We start from the raw sequence: 14868 nt of genomic DNA, 5'->3' as shown, positions 1-14868 counted from the left end.
TATGTGTCAGTTTGTCTCTTTTTGTCATTAATGTTAGCTCTTACACGAGCCTCGATCTTGTATACAAAAACATATATGTATATATCCAATTGGGCAAATCTTTGACCGTTTGATATTTGTGCCATCAAAGATAAATTTAATGAAGGAATTATTTTGTGCCGTTCCACACGTGAATTTATCAGTCACGTGCTGTTCCACCTGCAGGTGACGTGTGTGAAACGCATCACCGGTGGAGAGGAACAATATTATGGAGAACCGAGTGGAGATCAGGACTGAAGGAAATAACCTCCTGAAGGCTGTGTCTCTTGGACGGCTGCGACTGACAAGATTGCTCCTAGAAGGGGGTGCATATGTCAATGAGAGCAACAAACTAGGAGAGACCCCATTAATGGTCGCCTGCAAGACAAAGCATGTGGACCAGCAAAGTGTGAGCAAAGTTAAGATGGTGAAGTTCCTGTTGGAGAAGAAGGCAGACCCCAACATCCAGGACAAAGCTGGTTACACTGCACTCATGCACTGCTGCGTGTCTGATGTGGGCGCTGAGATTGTGGCTCTGCTGCTCCAAAATGGAGCCAACGTAGACCTGCTAGACCACAGTGGTGCTTCTGCACTCATGCATGCCATAAATTACAATGAGCACGAAAGTCTCAAGCTTTTACTGCTGGCATGCAAAGAACGAGGTAAGGAGGTCATTATCATCACTGCAGGTACTACGGCTTCAGGAAACTGCACTGTGAAGCAGTACCTGAACACGCCACCTTCACCTGTAATCGGAAATCATGTGTCGCCATCTCATGTTGATGTCCAGGGTCTCCTTCGCAAGTCCATAACTCACCAAGATGGTGACGCGACGTCTTATCCACCTGAGGTCGTTAAGAAGGGAACATCAAAGCAAGTGCAGGGAATGCGGTTTCCAAAGCTACAGCGCATCAAATCAGAACCTCATGGACTAATAGCAAACAGTGGACAACATAATTTGGTCATCTCTGACAATCTCAAGCATAGGACCTCAAAACTTGATACTGACCTTGTAGACAGCAAGCAAAACCACAACACATTGTGCCACCATGTCAGCTGGGAAGTGGCAGGGTCTATCCTTCCAGCGGGACAGTCTAGCATAAGCTGCCCTGTGAGGTCTACTTTATCAATAACAGCACCAACAGTAAGAGAAGGCCAGACCGTGCCGATGCTGTGCCCTGTGATGACAAGACGCAACACTCTCCCTGCAGATGATTTGGAGGAGTCCATGGGGCAGTTGGGAATCTTTCATCACTGCTCTCTCCGGCACAGAAGAGCATCAGGAACTGACGCAACTGAAATGGCCTTCATGAAGTCCACAGACGATATTCCCTCTGACATCACCGATGGGAAAAAATCGAAAATGCCACGTGGATCGATCAAGTTGCCGACTCGTCGTTCTTTAGATGGACCAGCAAGCAATCTTATACCATTTTCCTCCCAGCGACGATACCTGCCACAGCGAAGAGGATCAGCTACTCTTCCCTCAGAACACGGAAACCTCTTTCGACCAAATCTGCTCCCTCCCATTGTATCGAAATATGACAAAAAGGTGCCAACGGGTGTCGGGTTGATCTCAGGATCATCAAACCATCTTACATTTGCTTTTGGGTGTCAGTCACCGGTATGCTCCAAAGACCTGCAGCCAAACAAGAAGCTTCCACGTCGCCATTCCACACAGTTGGAGCAAATGAGAAAGATGTTTGTCCGAGAAACTCTGCCAGGAAAGTGAGACGGGTTGTGAACCTTGCACACCGGCAAGTGATCATGTTTGGTTCAAAGATGGTTCATAAACATGTTGCTGTTGACATTTTCTGCATTAAAAGCCAGACATTAATTATTTATGTACGAGGAGTTGCAGCAGTTTATTACTCCCGCCAGGGAGTAATGCATTCGATCGTGTCTGTGTGTGTGTGTGTGTGTGTGTGTGTGTGTGTGTGTGTGTGTGTGTGTGTGTGTGTGTGTGTGTGTGTGTGTGTGTGTGTGTGTGTGTGTGTGTGTTCGTGTTCGTGTGTTTGTGAACAAGATATCTGGAAAAGTTCTGAACGGATTTGAATGAAAGTTGGTGGGATGATTGCCCTTGGGATAAGGAAGAATTGATTAGTTTTTGGTGAAGCCTCGGATATTATTCCGGATCCAGGAATTTTTTGAAGGATTGTTTACCATTGGAAGATAGGGCTCATTTTTTTTTTAACATTATCTTCTATATATTCTATATTTAACATTATGATATGAAAATAGTTTTCATATTCGTTGTAAATATAGTTTAAACTCGTGGTTATGCGTTAGAGCGGTGTATTTTGTTAGCAGCGTCGTCTTCAAGGTTATCTTTTTTTTTTCTAATAAAGACATATTCTGTCATTTTAAAACCAGCAAAGTGTGTATTCGGTTTCCCGTTTCATAAAATGTATCGTTTGATACGTATAATGCTTTAAAACTGTGGTTTTTTTTGGTTTTGTTTTTACCTCAGAAGAGATATCAACATTTACCTCAGCGAATGTCAATCACGGTGTCAGTATTTGATGAACTTATAAAGACTTAGGTGAGTTATAAGTGTGACCAGCATGTGCACGGGATTCTTCCCAGAAGAATGAGTGGTCGCATTAGCTTGTACGACTTAAAATGAGAGTTTTGTTTTCACGTTTGGGCCAGTTTTACATGTTGTATCCCTAAGGAATGAAACGAACGTTTTTTCCTGGCTTACAATTTTATTTGAAGTCACACATGCCTCAAAATACACTCACTTATATAGAATTGAACGCTGAATCCGAAAATGTAAGTGAAATTGCCTTGTTTCTTTTAACATTATCTTCTATATATTCTAAATATATACGGTATCTGTGCAGTGTCTGTCTTGTGTTGTCTTGTCTTGTGTTGTCGGCTGAACTACTCCCTCAAACTTTTGCGAAATCGTACTATTCCAACTTGACCCACGGCGGCAGTATGCGCTCTACAGAGTGGCGTTCTAGTTATAAAGCGAGATGACTGGATTGCTCATACTGTAAGATGTCTTGTCTTGGTTTGATTCCTGACCTGACAATAAACCCTCATCCCAGTGTTTGCATGATCTGCTTTGCATCAATGAGTGCATCGTTCCACGGAGAGGGATGTTAAGATCCGGTTGTCTCATCTACCAGCATTTTCTGGTGGGCGTTAAAGAACTCACGATGCCTTTTGAAAAGGGTTGGCCATCGTGTGGCGGGTGCTATGTTGGCCAAATTCCAAATTACTGTGTTACCCTGCAGCAGGTCTACAACTTTGGTGGACCGCATCCTGTCTAAACAGAGTATGGTCATGGATGGAAAAATCATTGTCTAGTTCATTGTCCACGACCACAAAATTATGGTAAATTATGGTCATGTTTCCCTCTTTTATCTAACCTGTGGAACCAACTTCCCTGGTCTATTCAGTCCCATTATTCCCTCCAGGGCTTCAAGACAGCTGTTCACCACGACCTCAACTCATCCCCCATCCATACTCATGATCTCTGCTACCCCAAATTACCCCATTCCCAAGCACTCCATTTTCCAGCTTATTGTGATTTTTCCTCCTCTCCCTCACCCCTTTCCGGTTGTTTCCCTTTCCTTTCCTTTCCCCTTTCCTTTCCGTTTGTCCATTGGTTTGTTCCTTTTCTGTTTGATCCCCGCTTTCCCCTTCCTCTTCTTGCTGGGTTTCATTTGGCTTGTGTGAAGCTTTTCCACCCCATGTGTCCTTGTCCCCTTCCCCTTGATCTCATCCTCACTTCTCTCCTTTTGATGTTTCCCCATTTCCATTTTGTTCCAGCTTTCACGAGCCTCTATCGTGTACACAAAAATGTTTTACTGCAAGTTCATTTCGTTCGATGAAAATGTCAAATAATTTGAAATACCTACAACATTGTTGTACCATGCCTGGCAGATCTTTCAATCAAAGCCACTCCAAATAAACCAGACATCATCGATTAAACGGAATCCTTCACAATTGTTGCGGATCTCACCGTCGGCCCCTTTTCCCCTTACCAAGGGGGGATTAATCCCCTTGTCCGCGACTGACCGACGTGAGTCCTGAAGCTGCCCAGCTCCCTCCACGAGGCAGGTGAGCAACCTCGTTCGAGACCGCGGACAAGATGTTATTTTGCCGAGCGGATTAGCAGCCCGCGGCTCGAACCATTAGCAATACTAAACCCGATCCTATGCGTTGGCCAAATTACTTTGCAATTACCAGACAAAGGGAAATTGTGTTTGATGGTGTCACACTATTTCGAACGCTGGAATATATTAACTCCTCTTACTCCCAAGACTCGAGAATCCACAGGATGCCGAGAGGAAGAGGGGCAGATGTGTTACGAAGACATCTCATGTACAAATATACAAAAGGCAATCAGTCTCAGAACTAGGAATAACTGCAAGCACGACATGTCCATGAAGTTAAAACCCTTTACCCGATTTAAAGTTAGGGTTGTACGATTAAAAAAATAGGGGGAATTGTGGATTGTACCATTACAAAAAGAGGGGTGCTTAGGGACAAACTTTTTAGGGTAAATTAGGAACTAACTATTTTTTTGTAATGGTACAACCCGAATTTTGATTCGGGTAAAAGGTAAGGGGTAAAGGGTGCCACCTTCATGGACATAAATAAGCACGACAATAATAAAACTACCAAGAACCCTTTCAAACACGCTGTGTGAGTGTGTGCACCTTGTATTTATCAAATGCATCTCGGAAAACATTCGGGGACATTTTTGGCTGAAGGCTTGGCTCGTTTATGGGCACAAACCCCTGTCATTCGGACTGGTGGCACCTTGCATTTTTAATGCAACAATAACATCATTGTGTGAGGCTGCAAACGTCTTCATAAGAAGGGCCTTTTAACCATTTGATGTCTTTGGATGATTTACCAATTTTTGAGTTAATTTCACAGCAATTCCATTTTAGTTTTGAATTCATCGTACACTGACCTCGTATGTATTTTCGATATCAGTTGGACCACAACAAAAAAATCCATCAAATATATATATTATAGTCACGTGAAAAAGTAAGTAACCCCCATGTAAAGTTTTGACTTTTTCAACATATTTCAACATACAGCTATTTGATCTTCATTTCATCAATATTGACAGATAAAGGTGATATAATATAACAAATATCATGAAACATTTACATTTTGTAGTCCATTGTATAATTTAAATAAACATAAATGCAAATTTCACATGTGGAAAAAGTAAGTACACCCCATGAAATGTTTTTTAAAAATCTTTTTATCATATGTAGACATATCAATATTTGATCTTCATTTAAACAGTATCTATAGACAAAGGTGATCTAATTTCTTTCAATTGTCACCATGCCAGTTGGCTGGGTGTGGGCACCTCTCTCACCAGCCATGGCTCTTCAGCAAAGGACTTCTGCGACTCACTGGGACTGACACAATCTGTCAATTTCCCGACCCGGATCTCACTCAACGGAGCATCTTCTCTTCTGGACTTGGTTATGACTAACTTCCCTGAAAATGTCTGCTGCTCTTCTTCTGCTCCAATCGGCTCATCTGATCATGTGCTTGTCAAAGTGGACATCTCTCTGACCATTCTCAGAGAGCCTCCTCAGCGTCGACGAGTCTGGAATTTCACTCAGGCCAACTGGCACGGTCTTCAAGCAGCCATCAATCATCTGGACTGGTCTCCCATCTCTACTGCCTCTGACATCAACTCATCCTGGGAATTCTTTCAAAGTAAATTGCTCTCTTTAATGCACAGATTTATCCCATCTCGTCTTCAGTTGTCATACCCTTCCTCCCATCCATGGTACATGGAATCTTGTGGTGAGGCTGTTGCCCAGAAACAACTTGCCTTCGTCTCCTGGAAAGCAAATCCAATGGAAGGAAATCTCATTTCCTTTCACAAAGCCCGAAACAAGTGTGTGTCCACCCTCAGGAGAGCCAGGAAACAATATCTCTCCGTTCTCAAGACCGAACTCTCTTATCTGTCTCCCTCTTCCAAATCCTGGTGGCGTCTGGTCAAATCTGTTTCTGGTGTTTGTTCCCCCTCCATCCCCTCCCTCACCTCAAACGGCTGCATGGCTGACTCCGCACGTGAAAAAGCTGAATGCCTCAACTCTGTGTTTGCCTCTAAATCTTGTGTCCCAAACCCATCCCTCTCTGTACCCACCATACCCAGTCGTACCCAGCTGCTCCTGGACTCTGTGTCCTTTCCTCCTGACAAGGTGGAAAAGTTTCTGTCAACCCTCGACTCTGATTCTGCAACTGGTCCTGACGGCATCAGCCCACGGGTCCTAAAATCATGTTCTTCCACTCTTTCACTCCCTCTTTCTGTTCTCTTCACCCTCTCTTTTGCTCAAGGTCATCTGCCATCTGCTTGGAAATCAGCCAACATCACCGCTTTGCACAAAAAAGGTGCAAAAACAGATCCTAGCAACTACAGACCAATCAGCCTTCTCCCAATTATCAGCAAAGTCATGGAATCCATCATTGCTTCAGATATGAAATCTTTTCTCTTCTCCAATGGCTTGATCTCTGATCATCAATTTGGTTTCAGACCTGGTCACTCTACTCTGGACATGCTGCTTCTGCTTTCTCAACAATGGATGGAAGTCCTCAACGCCAAACAGGAAATTAGAGCTGTCTCCCTCGACATTTCACGTGCCTTCGATACAGTCTGGCACCCTGCTCTGCTCACCAAACGCTCCTCCTTTGGTATCCATGGAAATCTCCATGCATGGCTGGCGGACTTCCTCTCTGGTCGTAGTCAACATGTGGCCCTGAATGGGTTTCTCTCATCTCCTCTTCCTGTTCAGGCTGGAGTTCCCCAAGGTAGTGTTCTGGGGCCTGTGCTTTTTCTGGTCTTCATCAATGATCTCTCTGACTCTCTTTAAAATCCTCTCTATCTCTTTGCTGACGACTCTACTCTCTGTCGCTCCATTCCTCATCCCTCAGATTGGCAGTCTGCAGCCTCCTCACTCTCTGCAGACCTGGACAAAATCACAGACTGGGCAAACAAATGGAACATGTCTTTCAATCCTGATAAATCTCACACTCTTACGATGTCTCTCCGAAAAGACCGACTGGACAACCCTCCCATCCACTTTCTGAATAATCCTCTCCAAGAAGTTCTGTCACTCAAGCTTTTGGGTCTCACTATTTGCCATGATCTTTCCTGGGAAAACCACATTTCAAATCTGGCCTCCAAAGCCAGTCGCCGACTGGGCATCCTCCGTCGTGCGAAGTCCTTCATTCTGTTACGTGGTCCTCCCGGTGACTACCTGGTCTCGGTGACCCCCGGACCGTGAGAGGAACTCCGCCAGAAAGATATTTTATTTATGCGCTTTCGTAACGCAATCAATATGAATTCCAATCAATAAGACACCCCACACCAAGGATCCGGAACAATCAATGATATATTCCCCGAGCAATCAACAACCATCAACAATCAGCAATCAATATTACAAAGATGTAAACTCATCTACAGTAACTCTAAGATGGCCATCTTATACATTTCTCACGTGAGCCCCACTCCCGACTCCCTCCATGGTCAATGTCTCTCACAATGTCTCCCTTCTCCGCACACGGGCAGTGAAACGAACCCCGGGCGGACGTGCTCCACACGTGCACGTCTCGTACCGGGGACAGCTGCTGCAGCGCACACCTCCTTGCCACGCAACGGGGCAAAACCAAGCGTGGCTTGCAACGCGCGCGAGGCCCAAGGTGCGACCCGTACGCGTCCTTGTAGACGGTGAGGCGAACTGTGCCGGACGCTGGGTTCCGTGCACGGACCCACGGCAACTTGACGTGTCAAGGGGTAAGTACCCTGCGCAGGTAACTCCTTTTGTCAGACGGGCTTTCAAACGTAGCAAACGTAGCGTCCTCCCCGCTGCTCAATATCGATACCAACTCTCGTCGGAGCTCGGCGAGGAAGAAGAAGAAGATCGTCGCTTCTCCAGGACCTCGTGTCTTTTTTCCTTCCGTTTCCGGTCTCCTTTTTCCCAGAAGGGCTCCTGACCCTTTAATCACAACAACCTTTAATCGACTACACCTTGATAAGCAAAGACCTGAATAGTAATTCACATGAATTCGTAACACTTGGCACACCCGAGCTCCTCACCACATACAAGGCTTTCATCCGCAGCTCTATGGAATACTTCTCTCCCCTCTGGTCTGGTGCTCCTGCCTCACACCTAGCTCATCTTCACGCTGTTGAAACCAAAGCATTCAGAATCATTGGAATCTCCCGCGATGAAGCTAACTCCAAGGGCCTTTCACTCACTCACCGCAGGCAGGTTGGTGGTCTTTCCGTCTTCTACTGACTCCTCTCTGGCCTTGCCCCCCCAGCTCTCTCTGGGCTCTGTCCCCCAAATATTCCTACAGGTCGCACAAGATCTGCCTGCAACCCTCTTATGGTTAAACTGCCAAAATCAAGACTTTCTGCTCAACTTCACTCCTTCATTCCTCTTTTCTCCCGCCTCTGGAACAAACTCCCTCACTCTCTTCAATCCCACTCCACCCTCCAGGTCTTTAAAACAGCTGTTCACCACTATCTCTTATCCTCCCCGATCCAAAACCTTGATCTTTTCTACCCCCGCTAATTTCGGTCCCCTTGTGTTTTATACCTCTCCCCCCCCCCCTTCCCACGCCTCCTCCCCCCAAGCCCTCTCCCTCCCTCACTTCTCCCTGCTCTCAAATGTTGTGGTTGTGTGCTTCCCCTTCTCTCCCCATCTTGTCTTCCGCTCCCTATTTTTGTATATTTTGTTTGTCTGGTTGATTTGTTTGTGAAATAAATGTTAGCTCTTTCACGAGCCTCGATTGAGTATACAAAAAAAAAAAAAAAAAAAATTGAACAAAAAACAAAGCGAAATTGACGTTGCAATAATTTATTCAACAAAAAATTAACAGCGATGGCATTTCCTTCTGTGGAAAAAGAAGTACACCCTTGGCTCTAATAGGTGGTATTGCCCCCTTTGGCAGAAACAACCTCAAGTAGGCGTTTCTTATAACTGTCTACCAGTCTCTGACATCGACTGGGAGAAATTTTTGCCCACTCCTCCATGCAGAATTCTTTCAGCTGTGTGATGTTTGAGGGGTTTGTTGCATGCACAACTCGTTTCAAATCCCCCCACAACATCTCGATGAGATTTAGATCCGGCCTTTGACTTGGCCATTCCAGAAGCCTCCATTTCTTTCTTTTCAGCCATTCCTTGGTGGATTTACTGGTATGTTTAGGGTCATTGTCATGTTGCAAGGTCCACCTTCGGTTGAGCTTCAACTTTCCGACAGATGGCCTCACATTATCCTCAAGCACCCTCTGGTACAATGAAGAATTCATAGTGGATTATATGGTGGTGAGCTGCCCAGGCCCTTATGCAGCAAAGCTGCCCCAAACCATAATATTTCCACCACCATGCTTTACAGTTGGTATCAGGTTCTTGTGGTCAAATGCTGTCTTTGGTTTTCGCCAAACATGTCTTCTGGTACTGTGGCCAAATAGCTCTACCTTTGACTCATCTGTCCAGAGCACATTGTTCCAGAAGTGCTGGTCTTTGCCAAGGTGTTCATTGGCAAACTTTAGTCTTGCCCTGATGTTCTTTCTGGACAGCAAAGGTTTCCTCCTGGCACACCTCCCATGTCATCGTAAGAGGTGACTACGGGTTGGCACCATGCTTCAAAATGTTTGCCAAAAACTTGGATAGAGCATATGATGGACCATTAATATAGGATAGGGGTGGAGTATACTCCACGTGTTAGTGCAACCCTGTTAGGGTTGTTTGTCCAGCCAGCCGTGTTCATTAATTCCAGCACTGTTAGTGCAACCACGTGTTTAGTTCTGGTACGTGGATGACATATTTGTCATCTGTCACTTTGATGAGGTGGGCATCATACATGAGGCCATAAATAAAACTTTTTCCTCCATTAATGTCACCATTGAAGAGGAGAAAAATGGAGCCCTTCCCTTCCTGGATACACTCGTAGCAAGGGATCCCAAAGGAGCCTTAAAGGTAACGGTGTACAGAAAACCAACACACACTGATCGCTACCTTGATTTCAATTCTTGCCATCCAATGGAACACAAAAGATCGGTGGTGCACACTCTCTCAAAAAGAGCACGTGATTTACCATCTACCTTTGAAGACAAGATGAGTGAGGTGGACCATCTTCAAAATGTGTTGAGGGCAAATGGTTATACTGATAGCTTGTTACCCAACAGGAAAACGATAAGGGCTTCCCCACACAACAGGCTGAGACCGAGAGAACAACCAAAGGGTTTGTGTGTTCTGCCTTTTGTACCGGGGGTTTCACAAAGGGTCGGCAGAATTTTGAAATCGGCAGGAGTGAGGGTTAGTTTCACACCGGGTTTTCAACCTTCGCCAAGCTCTTATGAGGGTCAAGGACAAGCTTCTGAGGAAAGATAGGTCAGGGGTGGTATACGTAGTGCCCTGTGGTTGTGGAGCTGAGTATGTGGGTGAAACCGGGAGGACCTTAGGTCAACGTATTGCTGAACACCAAAAAGCATTTGAATGTAATTATCCCAGCAGATCTGCTATTGCCAAACACGGCCTTAAGGAAGGCCACACACCTTTATGGGACAGGGTTAATATTTTGGGTTCCACACCTAACAGAAACAGAAGACGTGTTTTAGAGGCTTGGCACACGGAAGAAACTGTTACCTCGATCACACAAGAGGTGGTTGACTTACCGGTCGTGTTTGATCCACTCTTGTGTAAACGAAGCAGGCATTCCATACTTTGAACGAGTCCACATAATATCACACAAGGTTTTTATTCGGACAATTTTCCCCCTGCCCCCTCCCCAAACACCCCTCTCCCAACCCCCCCCCCCCCCGCTTTCCCCCACCCCCTCCGGTTTCCGCCCCCCCTTTTATCCCCCATATTACCCCCCCCCCCCTCCTTCCCCTTGACCGCATAGGGCCACATGTGATGATCTTGATATTATGGCAATTTTATTTTATCTTAAAAATTTTTGCTTTAATATATTTACAGTTTTAATTTAATTTACAATTTAATTATTTACAAGTTTAACTTCTAATTAAATGTAATGATTGTTCCGGATTTTCTAAACACTTGAGTTATAATCCAGCATTGCTTACAGGATTATTTTGAGCCGTTAATATGCGGTTGATTTTTGAATTTGGTCAGTCACGTCTCCGTTCACGAGAGCGGTGTGATACGGTTTAATTGGCTGTCCAGCTTTGCCCACCCCACTTTGCATATAAGGGGATGTTGAGATGATTTTATCACTCTTGAGGAAGATTAACGGAGGCGTGTGGCTTTGTCACATGTTGTTAATCGAAACATTGAGTCATTGTTTGTTCAATTAAAGGTTGGAGATCTTACCATGGAGTCATTTGGATTTACTCCCAACCGCAAATCTTTGCTTGCATGCATGCATGCACGCACGCACGCACACACGCACACACACACACACACACACACACACACACACACACACACACACACACACACACACACACACACACATTCACTCTACGTCTTTGAACCGCCATCAAAGCGAATCTTTTCCATAAGCATATGCTGCGTGGGATACTGCGACTGATCCCTGGAAATGTAAAACGTTCCTGCTCCCTGACAATATTCAAATGTGACATTTTGTTTTGACTTTGATCTTGAAACGTGAGACAGGATAGGGGTGGAGGCGTGCTGATCAGAGGAACTGATCTCGTTAATTTTTCTACACTGGGAGCTCATGAAGCCTCAACTGGGACTGCTGCGGCAATGAAAAACGATATGAAGGGTTTCGACGATACATGCGACATTTCAACCAGAGATGACGTCATTATACATTCACCTTCAGCCAAGACCTTTTCATGGAACACACTTTAAAGCCGCAGATGTTTTCATTTGTAATTTTTTTTACATCACATTTTGAGCTTTTTTTTTTTCAAAGTAGACCAAATTTTCTTCTCTACCTGCTCAATACATTCATCAATCGAGGCCTGTGTCAAGGATGTTGTTTGCAAGCACAGTGGAGGTGTTACAATAGTCCGGTTCACTGTGTTTTTTCGTTCAAAATTTTTGGAGATTAGCAAAACTATACATTTTTGGAATATTCAGAGCATGAGGAATCCAAAAATTAATGTTGGCATTTGCATAGACACCTTTGCGAAAATGACACTCAGGACAGTGATGAAGATCTGTAAAAGCATATTCCTGAACGGTATAGACCTCGTAGATCCTGTGTATAGGACTTACAGTTCAATCTGATACAAACAAGGCTGCTTTCTTGCTTTATAAACCCATACCGATAACTTCAAAGGACTTGCAATATCATGTATTATGTAATACAGTTATATCACAAATATAAAGACAAAGGTTTTCAATTACCTTTGTTTGTTGCTTTTCTATAATCCTGAGCACTATTTTGAGGCCTTTATTGGATTCCTTGACCCAGAAAACATAGGATTAGCATATTTAATTAAGTCTCTAGGTTGACTAGAAGCCGAGATCGCGCAAAATATGTATTTTATGGCGGCCATTTTCAAAATCCAAAATGGCGGCCATGCAGGTGTCTGTGCAAATCACAACATTGATTTTCGGATTCTCCATGCTCTGATGATTCCAAAAATGTACAGGTTTGCTAATCCCAAAATTTGGAACGAAATTATATTTGTTACTGACTTCAATGTTGTTTCTTTGAGGAAGTTATGATTAATCATAACTATAGTTTTCCTTGCGGACATCAGGGACATGAATCCCACCTAAGCCTCCTGGACGTTGTGCAGACAGAAGCTTGGAGTTGTGGACATCGGCATGGACTTGAGCAGCCAGCTCACCTGACCTACTACAGTACTACTCCCTAGTTCTGCTGTGACTGACACACACATTCATCCAGCTTGTTAAGCATCTCGACTTGTAAACTCTGTTATCTTTTCCAGAGACCAAGCTTTCCACCCACCTTCATTATTTTGTCTCTCGCCCATGGAATTGCAACTTTGTCCGTCCAATCTCTCCAATTTATTTGTTGGAGAAGTTTCTTACCCAGCATGACACCTCTTCTGCCACAAGTATTGAGATGACAGAAATGATGAAACCGGAAATTATGACGCAGCAACAGCACTCGGGATGCCCACCAGGTGGTGGAACCCGAAAATGGACCTGACCTCACAGTATAAGACAGCATATTTGAAATCACTGTGTATCCTTTTCGTTAGACTGACAAAAGATAAGCTGCTGGTGAGGTACATGGTGCATGACCTTCAACACTGGCAACTGCACGCAATCACACTTTCTCTCCACAAAGACCGGCAACTCCTTTACATCACTGTATAACATAACCTTTTGTGAGAGGATCATATTGTTGTGGGAATGATGGAACCACCTGTAGAGGCCATTTTTCCCCGCAGAGCAGGTGTTGGCCTTTTTTGGGCACCTTGATCCCCTTTTTTGAAGCAGTGTTTTATGGCCGGATGCCCTTCCTGCCGCCAACCCAGTTAGTCACCTCTTGCGACACACAGGGAATTACTAGTGAGCTGGTACTCAATTTGCCGACCTCGGAAGTATGACAGGCTGAGTCAACCCAACTGGCGTTAATTCAGCGATCGACTAGGATTCTAATCCAGGATCCCAAGCCGGCACCCTAACCACTAAGCCAACACCAGGCTTCGTTGTGGGAATGATGCTTGGGGGTAAATAAAACTACTTCGTGTAGTTCAGTTATCTCCTTTATATTTGTTTGGAGTAAGCACAACGTAATTAATTGTGAAGTTAGATATGCGTCGCTATAATGTGCAGAGACATGTTTGTTTTCCCTGAACTACTGTTGTTAGGCACTACCGATAACCACATAGAAGCTGAATTTCAGAAAAAGCTGGAAACAGCAGCGGCCTTTATCGACCTATATTCCACCTGTACGATTCCATTTGGAGGAAAGGCCTGCTGCTCAAACTGGCCAAGACCCCTAACACCCCTGAGGCCAAGACCCCTAAGGAATAAGAGGAAAGGCCTGCTGCTCAAACTGGCCAAGACCCCGAAGGAATAAGAGGAAAGGCGTGCTGCTCAAACTGGCCAAGACCCCTAAGGAATAAGTGAACAAGACCCCTGAGGAATAAACTGGCCAAGACCCCCTAAGGAATAAGAGGAAAGGCCTGTTGCTCAAACTGGCCAAGACCCCTAAGGAATACGAGGAAAGGCCTGCTGCTCAAACTGGCCAAGACCCCTAATACCCCTAAGGCCAAGACCACTAAGGAATAAGAGAACAAGACCCCTAAGGAATAAAAGGAAAGGCCTGCTGCTCAAACTGTCCAAGACCCCTAATACCCCCAAGGCCAAGACCCCTAAGGAATAAGTGAACAAGACCCCTGAGGAATAAACTGGCCAAGACCCCTAAGGAATAAGAGGAAAGGCCTGCTGCTCAAACTGGCCAAGACCCCTAAGGAATAAGAGGAAAGTCCTGCTGCTCAAACTGGCCAAGACCCCTAATTCCCCTAAGGCCAAGACCACTAAGGAATAAGAGAACAAGACCCCTAAGGAATAAACTGGCCAAGACCCCGAAGGAATAAGAGGAAAGGCCTGCTGCTCAAACTGTCCAAGACCCCTAATACCCCCAAGACCAAGACCCCGAAGGAATAAGAGAACAAGACCCCGAAGGAATAAACTGGCGAAGACCCCGAAGGAATAAGAGGAAAGGCGTGCTGCTCAAACTGGCCAAGACCCTAAGTGTAGGACGACTATTCGGCTTCTTGGAACATGCCGATTGAAGGAAATTTAGTGTACATTTTGGTGACAATGCAAGACGTATGAAAACACTTAAGAATCGCCTCCCACAAGGATTTCTCGTGCCTATGCTTTTCAACCTTTACACCAGTAATATCAAACCAACAACATCTTCTAA

General features: G+C 44.9%; 1 protein-coding gene across 1 annotated transcript; it reads left to right on the top strand.

Annotated features, from left to right (window-relative positions):
- The first annotated feature begins 247 nt into the window (after positions 1–247).
- Positions 248–1750, top strand: LOC137422333 (ankyrin repeat domain-containing protein 34C-like). Its single transcript, XM_068109084.2, has one exon. It carries the CDS (start codon positions 248–250, stop codon positions 1748–1750), a length of 1503 nt encoding a protein of 500 aa, XP_067965185.2.
- Positions 1751–14868: the final 13118 nt, after the last annotated feature.

This window comes from Myxine glutinosa, chromosome 2 (assembly GCF_964187855.1).
Source record: "Myxine glutinosa chromosome 2, kmMyxGlut1.1, whole genome shotgun sequence".
In the NCBI taxonomy this organism is placed as follows: Eukaryota; Metazoa; Chordata; class Myxini; order Myxiniformes; family Myxinidae; genus Myxine; species Myxine glutinosa.
The sequence above is the reverse complement of the archived record's forward strand: the minus strand, read 5'-3'. Positions and strand labels throughout refer to the sequence as shown.